The sequence below is a fragment of the Carassius carassius genome, chromosome 28 (genome assembly GCF_963082965.1).
Source record: "Carassius carassius chromosome 28, fCarCar2.1, whole genome shotgun sequence".
Classification (NCBI taxonomy): Eukaryota; Metazoa; Chordata; class Actinopteri; order Cypriniformes; family Cyprinidae; genus Carassius; species Carassius carassius.
In genome coordinates this window covers 31014155-31037687 of record NC_081782.1, presented here as the reverse complement: position 1 = coordinate 31037687, position 23533 = coordinate 31014155, and the positions used below count along the sequence as shown (strand labels likewise).

At 38.8% G+C, this 23533-nt stretch overlaps 1 protein-coding gene across 1 annotated transcript in view; it reads right to left on the bottom strand.

The window, feature by feature from the left end:
- Positions 1-23533, bottom strand: part of LOC132108328 (elastin-like) — a 66621-nt gene that overhangs the window by 27174 nt on the left and 15914 nt on the right. The window contains exons 2-7 of the mRNA XM_059515032.1: positions 16166-16243; positions 14596-14634; positions 13981-14043; positions 768-848; positions 639-686; positions 511-537 (exon numbers count right to left, since the gene is read on the bottom strand). Of these exons, the coding sequence (XP_059371015.1) occupies positions 511-537; positions 639-686; positions 768-848; positions 13981-14043; positions 14596-14634; positions 16166-16243 (336 nt within the window). The remainder of the gene's footprint in view (positions 1-510; positions 538-638; positions 687-767; positions 849-13980; positions 14044-14595; positions 14635-16165; positions 16244-23533) is intronic.

Below are 23533 nucleotides of genomic sequence, written 5' to 3'. Positions count from 1 at the left end.
GTTTGCCTCGCTTGCTCCCTCCCTCTGACATGAAACAAGTCATCTTATCTGATTTCAGTGCCTAGAAGCTGATGTTTCAGGCTGTTCATTTATTTGTTTAACCCTTTTCCAACTGATTTCAAACACAGAAGAACAGACATTGCGTGCTGCTTTTAGATTGTGCCAAGGGCATGCTGAAATAATGTGCTGGCTTTCAGTACATGAACACCACCAGCGGGGTCCCAGTGGGGACACGTTTGTTGATTTGGCTCATGATCTAAGGCTGCTTAATTCAACTTCAAGCCAACTGGATTACCATGAAAAGAGTCATAGCCGTATGAATACCAACAGAGTAAGCTATTTGTAAAAGGTGTTAAAAAGGGACCTGTATGTTTTTATTGTATGAATGTTTCCTCTGAAAATGAGGTCAGATCCCCACCTACCTTTTCCGTTTCTATTCTTCTCGAAAGACGTTAAATTCACAAAGTGTTTTTACAATGGAGACAATGGACTCAGAAATATGTGTATTACCTCCTTTAGCAGGCTTTCCACCAGCACCTGAAGAAAGAGAATCAGACTTAGAAGATAGCCGTGTAGTTTTTGTTACGTAGCCACAAAGAATATGCAAATCATTAATAGGCTTGTTGAATGAATGGCACCTCCAGGAAGACCTCCTCCAGGAAGACCTCCTCCAGGTAGCCCAGCACCTAAAGAGAAGTTCTTATGGTTACATGTAATTACTTGACTGCACTTTAAACACAGCTGACTATTCACTGGATGATGAGCACCTGGTTTAGCCGGTTTCAGACCTCCAGCCACTGGGTAAAATCTTCCAGCACCACCATATGCGCCATAAGCCCCATAACCACCTACAGTAGAAGAGACATACAGCAACAAATTCAGAAAACCTGCATGCCAGGCTTGGAAATTTACTGGCATTAAAAGTGCCAACAATTTTAACATGGTTAACTTCAGGATATTAAAGGAAAATGTAACTTTTGGACAATGGTCACTCTTAATTTTGATAGCCCACTTTAGCATTCTACTGACTACTAGTAACTTTACAACTACATGTCAACTAGCAGTTATTAGAGTATCAGTAGACCGTCTGCTTAATATCTGCTGACACTTTATTTCAAAGTCCACCAACAGACTATAAGTCACTTTCAAGTATGTCAACTTATTCTACTAACCCTAACAAAAAGTAGAGAGAAGACAAGGAAATTATAGGTAGCATTGGAGGCTAGATCTGTGGTAGCCTGTAAGCAATGTAGTGAATGTTCTGAAAATACAGTGACTATTGTGACCATGAGTATGCCTCTCTAGAGCATTGAATCCATGATTCTGGATAGTGGGTTAACAAGTTAGGAGTGATATCTAAATATCTAGTGATACATCTAGTGATTTAGCAATGAATCTGGGAGGGGCTGGATGGGAAAGAGAACAAAAGACAATGCATTTTTAAAGAGATGGAAAGTGATGGCTCAGAGACTACAGTGGATCGTTTTGGCTAAGTAAATGATTGATTGAAAATTATTGCTACATTGTGTCCTCCTTCAACAAGGAAACCCTAAAGAAATAAGGTCATGAAGTTTGCATCCATGTTTTATGGTAGAGGAAGGAATATAGGAATGGAAAGGAAGTGCAGTAAAATGCTTTGCTTGTAAGTCTTTCTTTTGCCTTTTTGCCATTATAATTTTGAGTAGCTTTAAAAGCCTCTAAATTCTGTTGTTCGAACTTTCCAAGCATAGTTTGCTGAGGGTCACAGACAACAGATCATTAACTTGGAAAAAAATCCACATTGCTCTGCAGAACAATGCCACAATTGTACAGAGCTGAGGAAATAACCATATTTTGGCCTGTTATGGAATATTAAACAGATTGTCTACATCAGTTAAATGTCTAATATAAGCTAAAAAAGGTATCCAATAATCTCAGCCTCAAGCAACATACCCACAGACAATGTCAACGGACTGAAATCATCAGTTCCAATGTGACTTAGTGCTACACTAAAATGTTTTTGCTGGAAAAGATGCTTTGTCGTGAGCATCTGGTTTGACCCCCTTGATCATTTGTGGGGATCTACACAGGCAGGCACACAACATAGCTGCATCACGTTCACACAACACCCAGGATCACATGATGTTTTGAAAAGTCACATGACCAATTAGGAAGTGATAAGTGTCTGCTGGTTGCAAGGCAGATTCTTTTTGTGTTGGTGCTGGACACTGTTGTGCGCCTTGGGCTTCCTTTTCATGGTAATTTCTAGAAGTGTGTGTCTACTCTTCATGGAGGACACAGGCTTCTGCATGGAGTTTTAAAATTTGTTGTGATCACCTCATTGTGACCTGGGCTGCATCGCAACGGAATGTTCACCTTTGTCTTCATATGTCAATGAGCTGTGGGACAGTTGAGCATACTGAAAAGGACCAGGCCAGCCACTGTTTTCTTGTGATTAATATGCATTTTTTTATTGTTTGGTTGGTTTGTTTGTGTGATGTTATTTTGCCTCTGGGCCTACCACCCATGTTGCCCTACTTGTAGGCTATCCCTGTACAAGGCCGGATCCACACTGATGCTTTGCCCCTTCTTGCCAAGGGACCACATTGTTAGAGACATTGGTTTGGGGTGTATTTATAACCATAACACGGTGTGAGATTTTTGTTGTGGTATCTGAAGATCTTGAATGTGTGGTACTTGCTGTGTTGCATGCTTCTTCTGGTGCTGGGTTGCTGTCTCCTGTTTCTGTTTCCAATTGTTTATAGCAGTATTTAAGATCCATTTGAATAACTTTTCCACACTTTTTGTACTAAATTGTAATAAATTTGAAATACATTTATATATCTGCCTCTTGTCAACTGTCCCTTTGCGATGAAAATATAGAGTTAGCTACACTACATTAAGGGAAGACTTGTGGGTCCTCCTGCCCATCATCAGGGGGTGGCGTAGTCAGACCGTAAAGATTTACTGCTTGATGGGTACAACACATTAATACTAGCAAACAAACATTTCCAGGACCTGTGGATCAGTCGTGCACATCTGCTTAAGTGAATCTGACTTGGACATCCAGAAACATTTAATTTCTCCTGCTTTAACCTTTCGGTGGTAGACCTACTTGAGTGTGTTTATGGACACCCTGAAATTGATCTAGACATGCCCCTGGTGATCACAGGATTTTTTAAATGATTTCATCACCACCATGCTTTTCGGAGCATGCAGAGTACTCGTATCATATACTGTTTAAAGTCTCTGTGTGTTACATATTTTTCTCTCGGCTGTTTGCTCTTATGCTGCTGGCTGTTGTGTAATTGATCAGGTACAACCTTCATGCCTACTTAATTATCCGTGCAATATATTGTCAAATCATATATTTTGTGAACGGACTCTTGAAGAAAAAAAAATCTAAAGTTGTATTTATGACTGGGAACCTCTGGGATAATTTGATACCCAAGATTTCAAGTTGGGTGGACCACAGGCTTTAAACATGGCAGATAACAGAACTATTGCTGTAGTGACTGTTAAGTTTATGTTGTCTATACGGTAATGTATATTTATGTATATAAATAAGTATATGATGCATATTGTATTTAAAAGAACATTTATTTGCCTGAAATTCCAGGATCATCCGCAAGGTGACTTATTGGATAGCACAAGCAGTGTATATAATAACTGATTACAGTTGGATAATTCAGTTACAATTGCATACATCAAGACAAAAAGCCTAAGAATACATGAACTGACACTGCTATGCAAGTATTTGAATGAGCGCTTCACCAGACAGTCCATTATTGTTGTATCAGTTATTTCTAACATAGGCTCATTAGAAAAACATGCTTCTTGCAGAACTTCAAAAACATACCTACACTGATCATACAAACAATTCAGTGCAGTTTCCAGCTGAATTAAACGAGTTCCAATAAAAAAAAAAAAAAAAAATTTTTAAAAATTAAAATTTTTTAAAATTTTTATCACATAATTAGTTCCATATGTGAGGCTTTTATGATGTGGTAAGCTCGCTCAATAGATCATCTAGTATAGCATTGCACTTGCGTTGTGGAGCGCACGGGCATGAGTCCCATGAGACACAAGTCACATTGAAAGAGCTCAAAGACTTGCAGTAGCAAGTAAAAGGGGTGTGATTGCTTTGTTTGTGTCACATAGGCTTTTGTTAACTCTAATGGTTAGATTCAGGGCAGGGTTTAGTGTAGGTGTGAATGTGACACCTACAAAAACCACCAATGAAATGTTTCCATATTCATGTTTATGTGAAAATTGAATGCTCTTTTAGTGCCATTCAAAGGACATTTTGTTCCAAAAGTGCCAATAAACATGTAAGAAGTAACATAATGTCATAAGAAAGTAACAGAAGTGTTTTTCAAATGAGCCTGGGACAATTATTTAAGAAAAACTTGCTTCTAAATAGCTCGTAATAACAAAAAAATACACTGGTCACATTAGTTTTCAGTCAGCTGGACATATCTAAGTGGACAATTCTGGCCCAGAATAAGCTGTAAAATAGGCCAGACTTGATGATAAAAGTTGGGCTACGTGACACTATTGAAAGTCCCCGCTAGCACATCTGAGGCTCAAGAAATGTGGAATGCTCTTGGACTAATTGTGGCTAATTTGCTTTTACTAATTTCCTAACTCAAATCTTTAGATGGAGCTGTTGATCCATTCGTTTCTTAGTGCATCTAATCTTTACTAATATATCAATTAGAGCGACGCTCAGACGCCAAGACAGGTGCGTCTGCCATTAGCTAATGATGTACTCCCCTGGTTTCCCGGTGTCAGACAGCAAACCTCCCTCAAGCACTTTGTCAGGCAACGCAGCTATTCCTGATGAACGTGAAGACAGTCCAGGCTCACCTGGAATATATTACAGTCATCTCACTCTCCCTCTTTCAACAAAGTGTATGAAGGTTATCGAAACATAACTCTACCCACTCACAAAAACTTACAGAGGAGGACAGAAGAAGAAGCATATACTTTTTTTTAATGGATTGTAGACAAAACCACCACTGTAAGTTTAAGCTGGATGCCATTTGTCAAATGATGTGATTTGTCAAATATGAAACATGCAGTATAGGTTAAAATAGATGGGGCGATTTTTTAAGAACTTAAGGTTCAGTTATTTTGAAGTCATCACTATTATTGTGAAATACTGTCCAGTCCTTTTGAGTATCCCTACCAAATAGTGACAGCTTATTAGTAGTGTCAGAAAAACAATGAATAGTATGTTAGGATCAGGTTTCTTGCTGATGCTTGTCACAGTAAACTGCTCTAATTGCAAATGTGTTAATTTTTCATCTGCACCACCCTGATTCACTAACTGATCATGCACCACACTGATCCATGCTTGCTATGTTGCATGCCAAATGACCATCAGTTGTGCATACACAAAAACCTGCACGAAATGTTAACATGCAACAGATATAGCTATTATACTAATCTAAAACAGAGCAGCTGGATACATTACAGCAAGACTGCATTTAGATTTTCACCAGCCAGTGCAGCAATACTAGGCAAAATGAAAGGAACTTCAGAACTTTGTATGGATGTATGTGGATGAAGAATGTGAATTCATTTCCACTGATTTCTGTGAATATTGAATAGTCATTTGTTATATAAGACAAGTTGTTTGGTACTGTTCAGTATTCTAGCAGATAGTGGAAAGATGCCATCTCTTTGTCATCATAAAAGATGAAAAAAGTTAATGCAGCTCTCTCTCCTGTGATGTCTGAAGGATTTATTTCAAGCAACAACTAGGCATGGTAACATTTGGAGATTATAACAGATTTATCAAGTATGAAATGATCAAGACAGCAGCAAACCTTCAATTTTCAAAGCATGCGGCCATCCAATCTGTCTTGGGTTCAGGCATGCGTTTGTAGAGCTGGGTGCCAGTCATGTGAATGACTGGTGTAAACACATTACATATGAGAAAGAAACATTCATCAATGATTCATTTTTTAATTAAAGGCACCATTTGAGCAGAGTCCAGATGAGAGCTGGACCTTTAAAAACATTTTTAACAACATCAGATAGAGGGAGCCAGGAGTATGGAGCAGAAGTAAAGCTTAATCCACACCCACAAACCCCCCTCCGTCCCTCTGCCGGTCCTCACTGGAGCAGCTGGACAAGCCTGAAGATTTAATTTAAGAGAGCAGAGAATTCCATGGCCCTCATCCATGTAACTGACGGCAACTGCAGTGAACCGACTACAACATCATGCAATTCAAATGGCACGGAGGTCCTGTGAGATTATTGGAAGGATCTCAGGCCCAGTCATTTCCACTGAACTCTGAGCTTGAGATACCTTGTGAATCCTACAGCAAGTAAAAGGCCATTTACCAAATTAAAGACATGCATAGTGCTTTCCTTTTAGCATGAAAAAAAAGATGGTCCAAAGATGACATCAACAACCACACACTGGCTGATTCGCTATAGACCTTGATGCTCAGTTAAGTAGCCAGCATGAAATTTGGGGGCAAGCTGTTTCAGCTACAGACAGAAATAGATTGCTGGCTGGCAGGGGGTCCACCTATAGCTAATGTCACAATGTGTATTCATTTTCAAGCATAGTCCAGCTATTAAATTGAAATAACAGCAAAAGAGGTCTGATGCAGGATTTAATTATAGCAAGACTTAACTAAAACGTTGATGCGGTTCTACAAGCTGTGGCATTTCCTTAGGAAATAAATGTAGTTATCGATATGCTGTTGTTTTTCCCTTTATTGGACTTGAAAGCAAAATATTACCAGATGTCCCCTACTGTGTCCAGTATCATTTTGGACGATTGTTCCTCCCAAAGGGAGCAGGTGTTTGCGCAGGAAAGAAAGTAATGCACTGCCATGTGAATGGATCCAATGTACATGCGATTGCGAAACAATCCATTGTAACAATGTCCGCAAGTCTCATTACCCCAGCGAGATTTTCTAAAACATGACTCATATGTCACAGAGGAAAAGCCATATCTGCTCCTAAAATAGTTTTATTATTGCTCTGTTTACTGTCATTTAATTGAAAGTGTACCTGAATATCTCATAAACTTTGGCTATGTAGGTGTATGGTAACTATGGTAACAGTGTTTGGTGAACGTGTACGACTGACATAACACGCTTGCAAGCTGTATAATCGAAATCACTGATGACAACCCAACACTGACATCATAGCTTTATTTCAAGATATCGTTTGTCACATACAGCAATGCATGCTTATTAAATGTTTATGTAGGTTTTATGACAGAGTGCACCGGGTTGAAACACCATCTGCTTCTGTCAAGTTTTGTTACACGTGCGCTTCCAGAAATATGCCACAAACTCCTTCAGTCTGTATCATCCCCCTAGGCAGAACGTGAACATATCTGCAGTCTGAGCTGACACAGATGCTTGATCATTTATTTATATTATTTATCACATCTCAAAGAACTGTATTGTGCAAATCAAAGTAAAAAATGTCAATGCGAGAGCCGACTGTGGCGGTCTGATCAGTTGGCAATGCGTGAAACATCTCCCAGATGGCTCACATATGCATGGAGTTTGTGCACACTGAATACTTTTCTGACAAGTCAGGGCTGATACAACCGATAAACAGAGCTCACATAAGCTCTACACTCTTGCTCATGACAGACCTCAGGGATATCAGAGTACTTTTGTGTTGACTAAATCAGGGGGGCCCAATGTTGCTCTTGAAGAATGACCATCTTGTTCAGTACCAACTCTGCTCTAAAGGGCCCTAGAGATCTTAATGGGCTGGTTCAGGTGTGTTTGCATAGGGTTAGAGCTGAACTCTGCAGGAAGGTAGATCTCCAGGATCGGGCATACATTCTAGTACAGTTGTTTCCATCCTGAATCAGATCATCAGCTCATGAGCAGAGATCAATGGTTAGGGGCTCCAGGAATGAGATTAGGAACCAGTGCACTACAATGTGTGTAAACTGTATGTCCTTTACAGAACAATACTGTGACAGGACCATGGCACAGTTATGGTATCGGATGGTAATACAGGGGTTCTTTGACCAACAAAACATCACAATAGTATTATGTATGCTCAAAACAGTGCCATGGTACATTTCCAAAAAACAAAGTACTGCTGCAGTAAATATGTTTTATCATGTGTTCTGTGTATCCATCCTTGACAGGGGCAAGTTTAAAGTTATGGGAAAAGCATTTTCAAAAGTAAGTCTTTGAAACTGTATTTGGGAAATAACTTCCTTGCATGTTTACGTTATTGCTCTTTCCTTTGCTTAATTTATTGCATCCACATTGCATTGAGAAAAGAAGTCCAAATCTGAGACAATACAGATCTGTTGCCTTCTTCCCCTCTTTTAATTATTTATTTATGTCCATGTTTCCTCTGTTATTTATTTCCACCATCACACATCTCTTCTTCCAGTAAGGATGCATCTTTGTGTTTTATGGCTGCATGTGTAACGAATGGTTCTTAATTCAGGAAGTTAACTAAGATGAAAAGACTTCTTGTTTTATGCTCAATCATACTCTAAAAGTAGAACGCTGTTATGATGATGACCACATTGTGGTGGACAGCGTTTTTTGGAAGAGCGCTCCTCCTAAGCAGTTGTGCAAGACTTGTGAAACGAAACACAATCGTCTGCATCTTGAAAATGTTTGCCTCTGACAACGTAAACAGACAAGCATCTCATCAGAAGTGAGAACAAATTCTAAAGACTTGTTTGCAAATTTTGCCTTCTGAGCATATTGTGCGCACATTGGGACGAACACAGGAAGTGATGCTTGCCTCCCGAGGGAGTTGAAGAATGTCAGCGTCAACTCGGTGACATGAGGATCGACCATTATTCACAAGCAGAGGCCAGAAGCGAGCAGTTCGAGGACAGGTCTGAGCCAAATAATGAATAGCACATGTGCTTCACAAGACTCTATGGCTCTTCCCAGCTCATCTGCCTGGCCCACACCCTTCATTCTCTCTGCGTTCACCCCTCACTCCCTTTCAAGTCTGAAACAAATTGGCTCCTCTCACTGAGACAACATAGAAAAGCATGTGGAAAGCAAAACCTGACATACTTTCTATGGGTTGTGCTGCTCTGGTTTCTGTGCAAATCAAAACAAAGTCTGCTTTTGTGATCAGGTGACTAAATAAAATGCAGCTGACTGTTTAGCCATTGCAGAATTAATCCCATAAATTCAATGTAAAAAAAATCCTTGTGAGCCAAATCTTTCCTCATCACCTCCAATCTAGACATGATGTTTATGAGATCGATCTCACGCACATGTGAAACAAAGAAAATTGTCCATGGTCTCACGACATGCAAGCTAACCATTTGTGTCAAGAAGCTGGCCAACATTTGTGCAAAATAAGGCTTTTTGTGGGCGTTGGCAGCGGCAAGCGACACAGAATCCACCTGTGCTTCAGGCACCGGGAGTGGCGGATGATTTCTAAAAGTCCTCCCCAATTTCAACAGTTCATCACAGCAATGATGACAAGCCTCACCATTAGCTCTGTTTTACAAGGGCTTGCAGAAGCCAAGTTCATGACTTACATCGCTCGTCTCAGCCATCACCTTGCTTTGATTTAACACCAGGTATCTTTTTGCAGTCAAGGTTTCCAACATAGATATTTTTCAATGCTATCTGCGATGGTTTATACGTGATCCCAAAATGTATTGTGTACAAGGAGACTTGGGTACAACTATAAACCATGGTGTTTTGCTATCAGGCATTTGAATCATGAACATATAATTTGCCTTTTGATAGCAATTACTATGACATTATAAAATGGTTATTACTTCTTACAGTAGAGCAGAAGGCTAGGGGGAATCAAACGGTTATCTATACTATGAAGTATAGTTCTACTGAAATAAATAGGTCATTATATCAGAAAAATAAGTAAAAAAACAAAATAAATAATAATATACAGTTGTGAGCCATAAAAACAAAAGAAAAGTATATGATTAATGAATAATAAGTAAAACCATTAACAGCTATAGCCAAAGCGGCTTTCAGTGAATTTAAGGAAAACATTTAATCAGTGGTACTTACCACAAATAGAAGTCTAAATGCTAAAATAAAAAGTACTAAATATATTTTAGAAAATTCTGATAGTCCACCAGAATAAAGTAAATATTACAGGATATATAAATATTTTTATATATATTAAACATTTGTATTGTTACATACATTTTTTTTGAAGAGCACTTCTTTGGGGGGGGGGGGGGTAATGCTTTATTATTTATGATACTATAGTCATGTTTTTGTCATGGGATTTGTCTGGTGTCATTGTGGTGTTATGTTGGTGGTCAAAATCACTGCATACCAGAAACAAAATCCAGTCATATGATGTCATAAACAGACTGTGTTCATCAAATAAATCACCAATCCTATCACTTCTTGCAAGCCCTTAGAACCAGAAATTGTTGTTCGAGTCATGCTCTACACTTGTAGCAGACCGATTGAAGGCAGGGGTTTAGAGGTATACAGGATTTATTGAAACTGGTAAACAAGTGACAGAGAGAGAGTAGTGGGTGGATGGAGGATGAGAGAACTTTCAAACAGGATGTATTCTTGCCAGATGGGGGTGACCAGAGTTGCCAGTTGCGAGCACACACCTCGGTGATGGTGAGTAATGGTAGTATCGGAGGACAGGTGGATAGCTGGAGGCACTGGAAGGATATGGAGGATTGCTGGAGAGAAGCGAAGTACAAGAGGTTATTTCCGAAGGAGTCAATACTAGTGACTTGGCAGAGGATTGATCCGCTGATAGTCACGAGATCCGACCAAGAGGGTGAGTGAGGAGTGTGCATTTATGTGGAGGTGAGCTGATAGGTTGATGGTGTACAGGTGCAGGAGATGAGTGTTTGAGTTAGTGCACGGTGGATGAAGAGCCTGACTGACTTATGACAGTACTCCCCCCTCCCGGAAGGCTCATCCCGAGCCATAACACTGGGGTGGGGGGGGGGGTGGGCGCCCTGGAGGTGGGTGTAGGACAGGAACAGGGTGGAGCAGAGGAGGACCTCCAGGGCGGATCTGGAGACTGGGGCGGCCATGGCGGATCGGTCTCCAAGGCCGCAGCTCCAACCACCGCCTCGGCCTCTATGGCTGGATCTCTACTGCCCCCCCCAAAACAAAAAGCTTGGGAAAATTTATGGGACTGGACTTGGGGCCTGGAGCCGACACTGGGCTTAACTGGGGTTCAAGAGCCCTTCCTGGGCTTGTCGGGGAATCAGGAGCCTCGTCTGGGCTCGACAGGGGATCAGTAGCCCTCCCTTGGCTCAATGGGGGTTCGGGAGCCTCATCTGGAAATAACAGGAGATCGGGATGCTCTGGGATGGACAAGACCAGGGGAGACACAGGGGATTCCAGGCTGGGCGGAACCAGCGGAGACATAGGGGATACAGGGCTTAGGGTCAGGGAGGAGATCTGGAGGTCTCGGAAGGGATGAGGCAAAGGAGGGAGTGGGCTCTTTGGAGTATTATGTGGATGGAGCTGGATTAAGGCGACCTGGAGCACCTACATGCATGGATGGGAGAAGGATTAGGATCCTCCAAATCAATGACGAACTTGGAACCAGTTAGATCGAGGACATAATAAAATCCGCTACCTGTCTGCGACAGTCGTCAGCAGTCAAAAAGAGAAATAAATAATCTTTTAGTCCCATCCAGAAGTATGTCTTAATAGTGGAATCGCTCCAACTCACCAGAAGTATCAGGCTCAAACTCCACATACTCCTCCAAAGACCTTTCCCCCTGCAGGATCTCAGACATGTGGTCTTCAGCCCAGGTCATTCTGTTATGCTCTTTCGGTTTTGGGTCGGATCTTCTGTAACAAATGGACTGAAGGCAGGGGTTGAGAGGTATACAGGATTTATTGAAACTGGTAAGCAAAGTGACAGAGGGAGAGTAGCAGGTGGATGGAGGATGAGAGAACTTTCAAACCAGATGTATTCACTATACTAGTGACTTGGGAGAGGATTGATCTGCTAATAGTCACGAGATCCGACCAAGAGGGTGAGTGAGGAGTGTGTATTTATGTGGAGGTGAGCTGATGGGCTGATGGTGAACAGGTGCTGGTGATTGGTTGATTAGAAGGTGTACAAGTGCAGGAGATGAGTGTTTGAGTGAGTGCACGGTGGATGAAGAGCCTGACTGACTTATGACAACACTATAGCGCTTTATAATAATGACCAAACTAATTTGTTATTATTTTGTGTGAAATGATCTACAGACATTTATTTTGATTGGTACTGTAGCAAAGCACATTTGTTTTGTTCATATGGATGTGATTTGCAGTGTGTAATTTTCTCAGATTCACCTGTGGATGGAGGCACAGCTAACCAATCTAATATCAATAAATGTATTCTAATACTGCAGACATAACTATTGTTTCAGGTTGCTTGGCTGCATGTGTCTGTCTTCTTACGATGGATTTTTGACATTCCAAAACAAATTTACCATGGTCCAGTAACAATGTGTAGAGTTTTTTTTTTTTTCAATGAATGAACGGCTGATAGAATTCTGTGCAAATCTGATTGTCTTTCTACAGAGCTCTGCTGGTACAGATTGTGCATGACCTGAATTATATACAGGAACACATAGCCATGAGCCATTCTGAATTTGGTCAACTGAACTGCAGGGACTGAGTCTATTCAGACATTGCCTTACAGCCAATCTAATCTTAAATACGTTCATTCATCTTATCTGTGGACTGCGTTCATGCTAGGTTGTGTGTTGTGCATCAGCTAGAGGCGAGGCCTGGGGTCTGAATGCGTCTGCTTCCCCTCAGAACTGCTAAGTATTTTTACCTCAAAGATGAAAAGCGAAAGATTAGATTATTATCTCCTGCTTCACTCCAACAATCACAGCCAAAGACAACTTCCACTGCAAAATCTGATATCGGGGAGTTTAAAAGCTCTTTCAGAGTGAAAAGGTCTTTCTCAGAGGAGCCAGTGAGCTGCTCCAAAGTTTATTGAGCCTGGCTACATTTGTTTAATTCCTTATCTCTCCAAACATGTCCTTGGAATCCGCACTGCTTTAGGAAATTCAATTATACCCGAATGGTGCTAATGCACCAATACTGCTCGGTTTGACAGAGAAAGCAACAATATTTATATTACGGTATCAGAATGGGTCCAGTTGCACTTGGTAGGCGCCACGATTTCCACTTATTGTATTCCAATAACACATTCAGAGCTGCTGCCCCATTGTTTGAGTAGCGCTAATGTAAGTTTACACTCATTAAATCAGCTCGTGGACAAGGGTGCTGGGATGAAAATGATTTCACCAAGAAAGGATATTCCATGGCAAAACCTAGTGACCCGATGGATGTAAAACTGGAAATCTGAGAACTGTGGCAATATTCTCATTTATTTCACATCAGATAGTCTAGTATGCTAATACTGATGAACTCTGGGCATTGGGACTAATGCTCTATTAAGATCTCTTGAATCATTGCGAAAATCCTCAGTGGGCTTACCTGGTTTAGGAGGTTGTCCTCTAGCTGATAAGGGTCTTTTTGATAATTGTTTGTTTGAGTGATTTTTTTCCAGTTCCAATTCATCTGTATATTTTTTGGTAATACTGATAGCATTTGTTTGGTTTATTTTTCAAATAAATGCTGTTCTTTTTAACCTTCTATTCATCTGTGAATCCTGACAAATAAAATGTGTCATGATTTCCACAAAAATATTGTGCAGCACAACTGTTTTCAACATTGATAATTATCAGAAATGTTTCTTGAGCAGCAAATCAGCATATTCGAATGATTCCTGAAGATCATGTGACACTGAAGACTGCAGTAATGATGCTGAAAAAACAGCTTTGATCAAAGAAATCAATTATATATTAACATTCACAATGAAACTCCCATTTTTGGATAGTTAGTGATGCAAAATCCATGACATTACACTGACATACTACATTTTATATTTGTAATTGCTGTGAAATGGGACATCTTTTTATTGCTTTGCTAATTCAGTAAATGCATGCAAATGAATGCACATGTATGGATGACCTTGAAGAGCTCTTACCAGTTCCATAACCTCCAGCCCCTAATGCTCCTGTCTGAGTCCCAGCAGAACCTCCATATCCTCCTGCTGAACAAGAGATTGCTTCATTAGCAACCATCTCATGCTTATAACATGCTATATCCGAGACTCCTCTAGCAGCACACATTACTCATTTGCAAATGGCAAGATGTGACTTCGCCAAATGCCACACAGGTGGTCTTTGACTTTTATGGCAGTTTTATAAGTAATGATAGCTCTCTTTTACTGACACAGCCTGCCAGCCAACACATGCAACTTGACTGTACCATAGCTCTTACGTTTGACAAAGGATAACGAGACACTATTGTTAACCTCTTTGCTGAACAACAGGTTTATAATATAGTAGTAAGCTAGATTGGACTTGAAATAAAAAGCTATTGAACATTTGCACCATTTGGAGTGTCAAATTTATTAGTGACAACTTTTTTGGATGTTTGGGTGGTTGGCTGGTTGATTGAATGAATGAATAGGTGAGTAAAGGAGCAGATGAAAAATGAGTCAATGAGGTCTGAAGGGATGGGTAACAATACATGATTCTGATCTCAGTGGACTCAAATCACTTCTAGAGTGTTTATGTTCAAAACAAAATGATCTTACCTGCTGCTTTTGCTGCTTTGTATTGGGACGCCCCAGCACCTGTTAAAACCAGTAAAGTTAGAGCACTGTCAGTGCAGAGGTTTTCACATCTTGTCAAGTGTAAGATAAAGATGGTTCAGCTTTACTCTCAGACACCACAAAGCGTGTGAAATGCATCTAGTCTTTGGAAGACTTTCAAGAGTTTTATTTGAGACTCCTACACTGTAAAATCTAATAAGTTGGGCTTACTTAAAAAAAGCATGCAAACTGATTGCCTTGAAAAAACTAAGTAAAGTGAAATAGGAATAGTATGTTGTACTGACAAATGCTTAGTATAGTTAACTTACACAAGAGTTCTAGTAACTAATAAAGAACTGTAGGGGGTACTTGATCCTTTCATTTAGGTTTACTCATGACTTAGTATAGCTACTCACTGACTCCCAGAATGCATTGCGCAGAATAAATTATGCAGTTGCTTTGTTTTAAAGTTGTTGTTTTTATTTGCCAATTTTATTTGCTGTCTTGTGTCAGCAGTAGCACAACAAAAAGAGCAAATAAAATGGCTATTGTTACAATTAATGAAAATAAATTAAATTTAATTGTTACCATTGTTGTGATTCACGTGATGAATGTTTAAGTCTGTGTGTGACTTCAGCATATTACCACTCACTATTTAAGGATTATATAAAAAGTATATCAAGGTATTTATGAAAAATAAAATCTCAAAAAGGTCATTATTAAACACACACATAAAAATGCTTAAATTAAAAAATAGGTCATTTTATAAAAGCAACCTATTTATTACTTTTCTTTGAAATCAAATAACTCTGATTTCATGATGCATTTCTCCATTAATAGAGAGAAAATTATAGTAACATAAATGAAGTTTCAAGTGCCCAACCAAAGGGAATGCTAATCACTATAATGGAGAGCTAAAAAACAACAACCGGCAATTAGCAACATATTAGTGCACTGCTGCCTCTCACTGGTTTATTAATGTCATTGGTTCCTTTGTGGCTACTTGAATATTTTAAGTAAGTGTCACTCAAAACAGTAAGTAAATTGTTTTATTTGCCTTGTAAACTATTGGATTTTACAGTGTAGTAGCAAGCAAACAAAAGATTAACTTTCAAGTATGCATAACATAAATAGCATCAGAGTGTTGTATGTGAAATATAGCAGAACCTGATTTTACCAAGTGAGACATGTTCTTGGGACAACATCTTTGTTGTCCCTGGAATAACATTGTGATTAACCAATCAGATTTGAAGAACCAGTTTATAGTTTTTGTGAAGTTTACGCTTACAAGCAATGTTAGGTGCTTCTACATCAGTGTCATTCATCTATTATTTCCTCTGATTTTAGGGATTACTCATGGTTAGGGTTAGGTTTAGGTGTAGGGATATGGTCAAGAATATATTTTTGGAGTAAAATGTTGTTCCAGGGTCAACAAAATATGTTGACCTAGGAACACATCTAACAATCTAATATATTCTGAGCTCTGATTGAAATCAGCTGTCATGGCCAGTGTCATTTCTTCATTTGGTATAAATGAAAGCGGTGAGCGGATCATGGGTGTTATTGGTTATACCTGGGAAAAATCCAGCACCTGGTAGCAATCCAGCACCTCCTGGTCCTGCTCCAGCAGAACCAGGTGGCACATACACCCCTGAAACAGAAAAACACGCATCGTCAGGATCTGTCTTTCATGTTTCCCAACCCCAACTCTAACAGACATGCAAGGAGAAGAAATCTGATTCTGAAAACACTGGAGACTTTTTCAGGCACTCATTTTCATTTCACATTTTTATCTCCAATTTTTTCTTCTTCCCAAAACAGGATGCTTTCAAGCACTAAGCATTGATGCTTTGTCATCCTTGTCCTTATAAATCAGCTACATGAGTCGTATTTTACATTCATGCATTAAGCAGATGCATTAATCTAAAGCCACTTACAAAGCAAATCATCAAAGAACCAACAATATGTCTACACAATATCAGGATCATTAAAATACTATGTAGATTAGAAAGCAAGCTAGAGAAGAGGAGAAATGCTGAGAGAAAAGTTGAAAGTGCTTTTTCCTGAAAGCTTTGTCCTTAGTTTTCATCAGCAGTATACTAAATGTTTACAAACTAAATATTATGCACAGTCAACTTAATCACAAAGTTTCTTTGATTCTGAAACAAATTTGTTAACCTGAACTAATTAAGTGCAAAAACAAATACAAACTTTATCTGCAAATACATGGATGAGTTTGTGTTTATTGTTCATTATATTTATTGAAATATTAATAACAAAAGATAGCAATTTTGTGATGTCATGAATGTTTTTTGTTTTTGTTTTTGAAAGTCACTACAGTAATTGCATTTATAATTTGACATTTTATGCCATGATAGATCAAAATGGTAATTATTCAGTTCATCAGCATATCAGTAAAGAAAGGTTAGTCTCATGTAGTGGGCTGTTTTACATGGGCTCGGGAGAGGTTCATGATGGGTGGGCCGGTGGGTCCAATGCTTTATGACTGCTAACGGCCTCCCAGGAGGTCTTGTTAGCCCAGGCATCAATTAGGAAGTTACATTTCGAAGCCAGATCCGGTTTGATGGAGAATGTGAACAGCCCCTCCAAGGACAAAGATTTTTAATAGCTTTTGCATGTTCCTCGAAGGCCATTTAATCAAATCCATATGCCCCAGCTTCTTTGGTGTTTATTAGCAGCAATGCAGTAAACATGGACTTTTATTATGGAGTTGCACGAATAACCTGTCATTATTCAGTAAAGGATTATACATGCTTTCTTTTCATTATTGTTATTATTTTGTGGTCTGCAAAAAAAAAAAAAAAAAGAAGAAACAAAATAAAAAGAAAGCCAATCAAGGTCAGTGTTGTCATGTGAAAGAGAAAGCCACACATGGGAAGAATCACTCACAGTCGGCAGATCAGAGATTGAAACTACAAGAGCAAGCTGTGAACTGCCCTGGCATTGACTTGCAGATGAGGCAGTGAAGAAATGGAACAAAGATCTTTAATACGCTAGTGGAAAGTTTACATATCCTGTCTTCTTGCCAAAACCTTCACACGCTTAGCAAGGACAGAACATTATCGCACCGCTTCAAAACACAATTAGGAGTGACAAAAATGTTTAGTCTGAGGCAGGCTACACTTTTGCTGTTTGAAGAAGAAACAAAATAAATACAAAATTCAGCTTACAAGCTGGTTTTTCATTTACCTTCAATGTGGTTCAAGTTTTCTGAAAGAAGCTTGCAGGAAATGGTGCAATTTGTGCGCTGTGTGTGTCTTTATAACTTACTGCTGATAACAGTAACAGTAAATTGAACTTTATCACGTTATGGGGAACACTTCCTTAATAACATTAATATGCATAGAGGCAAATGCAAAAAGCGATGATATCAAAATACATTTATATTATCCTTTGATGTTATATGAACTTATTGTGCTGGTATGACATCATCTAGGCACAGCAAATAAATATTGGACATTTTCAATGATTGCTAATGTACGTACATGAGTTTTCCGGAGATTTTAAGGCAAATGAAATTGTTTTCTTAAAATGATTTTTTTTTTTTCATTTAAAAACTAGGGATCAGGAATAATTCTTTATTACATTTGTTTTGAAAAAAAAAAGACTTAGTATGCCATTACTGAATGGTCAACAATGCTTTATTTACACAGTAGTCTATGATAATGTGGGCATATAAAATCCAATAGTATGTATGTGTTAAGAATGCTGATATTTAATTCACTTTACAGTGAAAATGTTGGTGTTTTAAGTCAAGTAAAGTTATCTGAAGAATTAGTGTCTATGTCAAGGGTTGACTCAGTATTTTGTTTGTTTTTGATCAGAGACATTTGGGCCTTATATTGTGCAGTGTCATGTGTGATGGTGTTTACTGTGTGCATTAATATATTGGCACTCTGAATTGTAGTGGTTATTTACTGTGCATTTGCATCAAATTTGTAGTGGGTTTCTATTTCTTAATCTGCCCTGCTTGACTCTTTATAGACACCTATTAATGGACAAACCTGGCAACCCGCTTCCTGTTTTATTATTCTGCCCATATTTGGACTGTGCTACCTCCCTGCTAATGTGACTTAATTAATTCATTAGAACTTGTCACCATGCTCCACCTTTTTGCCCATATTTGGGCGACATTTCCTGTGATTTGAGTAACTTTATTATTGCCTCTGCATTGCTGCTGATAATGGCAATTAGTGACTAATTCTCTAACAGCTGGCCATGCCTAGTTTGAAGGAGATAAAAACTGACTCTTTGGAACAGAGAGGGGTCTTGCCTGGTGGCTGCTGTTCTGCTGCCATTTTGTGTTCTGTGCACTTCCCTGCTCTGTACACGAAGCCCAAGTTCCCAGGCATCTCTGTTTGACCACCGGTATACTGCAGCTGGATTTTCTCAACGCTCTCTAATGTTGCCTAAAGGGCCGTAAATATATTTTATTACCACACATTGTGAATGTGTGTCCATTTTCTGTGGTGTTGGTGTTCATTGTGGTTGTTTGCTTTTAGCCTCAGCAATACCTGTCTTATGGTTCCAGTGGTTGGCATTGTCCTGAAGACTGTGGCTATCCTCGAACCTCCCTCAACGCTCTCTAATGCTGCCTGAAGGGCCGTAATTATATTTTATCGTACTACAGTGTAAGTGTGACCCGCTATCTGTGATGTTGGTGGTCATTCGTGGTGCTCTCTTCTAGCCTCTGGATTATCCACCTTGGATCCCTGGGCCCAGTGTTGCTGTGAAGACTGCCTTGGTTACACCGGAATCTCTCTCAGCATTTGCTGTTTGCCGCCGAGAGTATCTTAACGTTTCCCTGTGGGTCGGACGACTGCCGTGACCTTCTGGACGTGTCCGCTTGACTTTTTGGAGGGAGGACCGCTGGAGCGAACTGTCGTGAAGCCACCGAACCTTAGCCTCTTTCCAAACGGCTTCAGAGACATCATTTTAGTGAACTCTTCCCCCTACATAACACTATTTCTAGTTAGTGCTTGCTGTCTCAAAGACTATTTGTTGTATCCACACATTGACTGTCTGTTTTGTTTCTGTGGCTGGGACCTGATTTATTTTATGTAACGTTGGTCACTAGGTGACATCTAATGTAACTAAAGCACACACATGTCAGATATTCAAAAGGGGGAAAGTGTTGATGCTTGTCAGACAATGGGCTGTGTTTGAGTGCAGTGGAACATTTGAGCAAACACACGGCTTGACACTGATCTGCACTGAAAACATAACCACCTTTTGGCCGATTGGTGAGTGCAGAGAGAAGCTCCACCCTCTGAACACATTCTGGACAGAAAGTGACCATTCACCGGGGTAACCAAGCCTCGTATCAGCATTGAACAGAGGATTTCCTGTCTCTGTTGGAGTGGTGAGAGCAGATTTTGTTCTTAGATACCTCACTTATAACACGGTGCTACACAAATACAGACATATAACAATGAAGTAAAACAGTGTAAACCTATACACAACTAACCTACTGACAGATTTTGACTATAAATATGCGTTATATAAATGTTTACCTATACAGTACATAAACTAAAAAATACAAACTATACGAATGCTTCACATAAATACTGTACCTATACTCATCTAACCTAATTACACTGTAAAAAATTGTGCCGTTAAATAACAGTAATTTACTGGCAGCAGGGGTGCCAGTAAAGTACTGTTAATTTACAGCTTTCAACCATTAATTTACCACTCTTATTTTTTTACAGTATTTTATCGTAAATTCTACCATGGAAACTAACTCCACTCCCACTGCTTCAAACAGTTCGAGTTTAAAAGCTAGCATTCCTACGATGTTAGTACTATGAACTTATTTAATCTGAGTCCACTGAGAAGGAATATTTCTTAATATAAAAATGCAAACATTTAATGTGTATTAGTAAAGAAACTAAAAGCATGACTTTTACTCAAATCACTGCAGTTCATTGTCAGCTGTAGCACACATGTATGTGCTGAAGAACTTAACACAGAGATCACCACTGTATCAGCGACTCCACATTTACTGTCTTTATATAAAGCAGCAGAAGATCAGAATTTGAGGCTCATCGTTGACTGAAGCACAGGCTCTACTCTTCAGCACAATGGTGAACAACAAAACTACATTAAACTAACAGATCTCTCTTGTGCAAACACACATTAATACAGTCGAGTTCAGTATTTACTCTCATTATCAGTGTATGACTTTGCATAACTTTTTTTCTATGGATTTTCACAAATATTTTAGTTAAATTAACTTTTTTTGGTAAATCTGACATTTACATTTTACAGTATATTACTGTTTTTCCTTGATTTAACGGCAACAAACTGTAGAAAAACACTTTTTTGCTGGCAACCATTAATTAACAGAAACAAACTGTAGAAAAACAGTTATTTACTGGTAGCAGGGGTGGCAGCAGGGGTGGCAGCAGGGGTGCCAGAAAATTCTACAGTTTGTTTCCTGCAAATTAATTACAGTTTATTACTGTTAAATTATGTTTCATGCTGTTTTTCTTCATCTTAAATCTTTAACCCTTTAAACCCCACAACAAAATCCTCAGTTTTAAGTGAACACTTATAATGTGTGCACACTACAGAGTGTTAGAGTAACACTGAATCAGTGAAGTTAATGAGATAATTCTGTGATTGATGATTGAGCATTAGTGATGAACACCTGCTATTAACAAACAGAATCACTGAAGGAAAGAGAAACACAAGAACTACAACTGACTTCAGCCACAGCCTTAGATGAAATCAATTGAAATAAAAGAATTCATCAAATCTCTAAAGATATGATTAAACATCTCCTAAAACAGCTTCATTAGATTCACATTACTAACCAGACTGACTTTATTTCTGTCAGATGTCTACAGAAGATCTTATTGAGACTTAAATAGGTTTAGGAGTTTTTTTTTCACTACCATGATGGAGATCAGTGTTTATTTTAGTTGGGCTCTTGAACGAGACTTTTTTACATGCTGTAACAATGCCTCTTTGGAACTTGTTATAGCAAAAAATAAAAAAAGTCAACAGAAGAAAAAAAAGTCTGGTATTGTTGTTTATAGATTGACAAGAACGAAAACTATTATTTCTGATCCAATCCCATGTCCCTTCTCTTATTGAATATTGATACTACAACAAATTAAGAAACACTGCTGAGCCATAAGTTAAGACTGTTAAGAAAACCTTTGCTGAAATTCAGACAGAAACATAAAGAATCAGCGTATGAATCACAACAATGGTGACAATCCACAAAATAAATAAACAGATAAGTTCTGAACATCACAAAACATGCTACTAAAATTTATGACAAAAGCAAAATTATAAGCACATAAGAATTCAAGAAAATAAGTGAACAATTCAGGGGCATAATTTATTCATGCCGCAATGCATGCTGGGAGTCATGGATGAGTACAAAAGAACGAGTGTCAGGAGCCCAACTAAAGCAAACACTGATCTCCACAATAATGACGTCAAACGAAACAGTAACATTATCATCTAAATCGCTGTAATTCTCAATAAGATCTTTTGATCTCTGATCTGACAGAAATAAAGTCAGTCTGGTTAGTAATGAGTGAAGTCGGTAAAGCTGTTTGTTGATTGTTTAAATCTTCAGTTTATTTCATCTAAGGCAGTGGTTCCCAAATCTGTCCTAGAGTACCCCCAACACTGCACTTTTTCTTTGTCTCCCTAATTAAACACATCTGATTCAACTCATCAGCTCATTATCACATGGGTTAATGAGCTGATGAGTTGAATCAGATGTTTTTAATTAGGGAGACAAAGAAAACGTGCAGTGTTGGGGGTACTCCAGGACAGGTTTGGGAACCACTGATCTAAGGCTTTGGCTGAAGTCAGTTGTAGTTCTTGTGTGTGTCTTGTTTCTCTTTTCTTCAGTGATTCTACTCGTTAACAGCAGCTGTTGATCAGTGTCTGAATTCACTCATTAGTTTTCATTCTCTCTGTCAGGTGGACTATATTAGTAAACTCATGTTGGAATAGTGAATGAGGGTGTGATTTGAAACACAGCCGCTGAGTGTCGACTTTGAACATTGTTAATTTACGATATAAAGCAGCAGGCTACCTTCTCGAAAATGATGAATAATACCCAGAATGCACTGTTTTAATGAAAAACAGTACGTTACTGTTGAAATTTGGCCGTTTTTTTACAGCGATTTTTAACAGTGTATGTCTCTCTCCAAGGAAACCAGGATTAACACATGATTCAAATAAATTCAAATATGTTTTAAATATGCTGTTTAAATGTACCTTTAGCTGATTAACTAGATAAACACAGCTCATATTTTCCCCTTTTTCAAGTGCTGAAATAAGTCCAGTATCTCCTAACATTTAGTCAGTCATGCTTTGCTTTCGTCCAATAGTTAATGACTTTAGACCTACTCATTGCATTCAATGTTTTTGTGGATTTGAACAAAAAGCTATTATGAATATATAAAATTTAATATAAAATTTATACAAATCCAAGCTGCTAGTAGATCCAGAAGTTGGCCCCTGGATGGTTTTGTGTTTACAGAAGAAAAAGCGTGATATTTTTGCCTGCAGTTTTAGTCCAGTGCAACTGCTGTTTTACCCTTTCATTAAGGCCCTTCATAAAGGCACCGATATATTAAGGAATCTCTAAGCTATGATTTTTGAGACATCTAAATTATATCAGTGATGTAATTCATAATGTTATAAATGAATAAATGTAATAAAGCTTTGAATGGTGGTTTAATTGACACACAGGGAATCATTAAGGCTGTTTTGGTGACTTGTTTTGCAAATAAATGACTGGTATTAAATTGACACATTCTCTATCTGGGACGACTTGATTCCCATCCAGGTAACGGCTAATTAACACATTACTGAAGGCATGACTCAGAGCACCAACGCTTCATTGCAAATGATTGACAGTTTCAGCTTACAGCGTTGTTTGGAACAT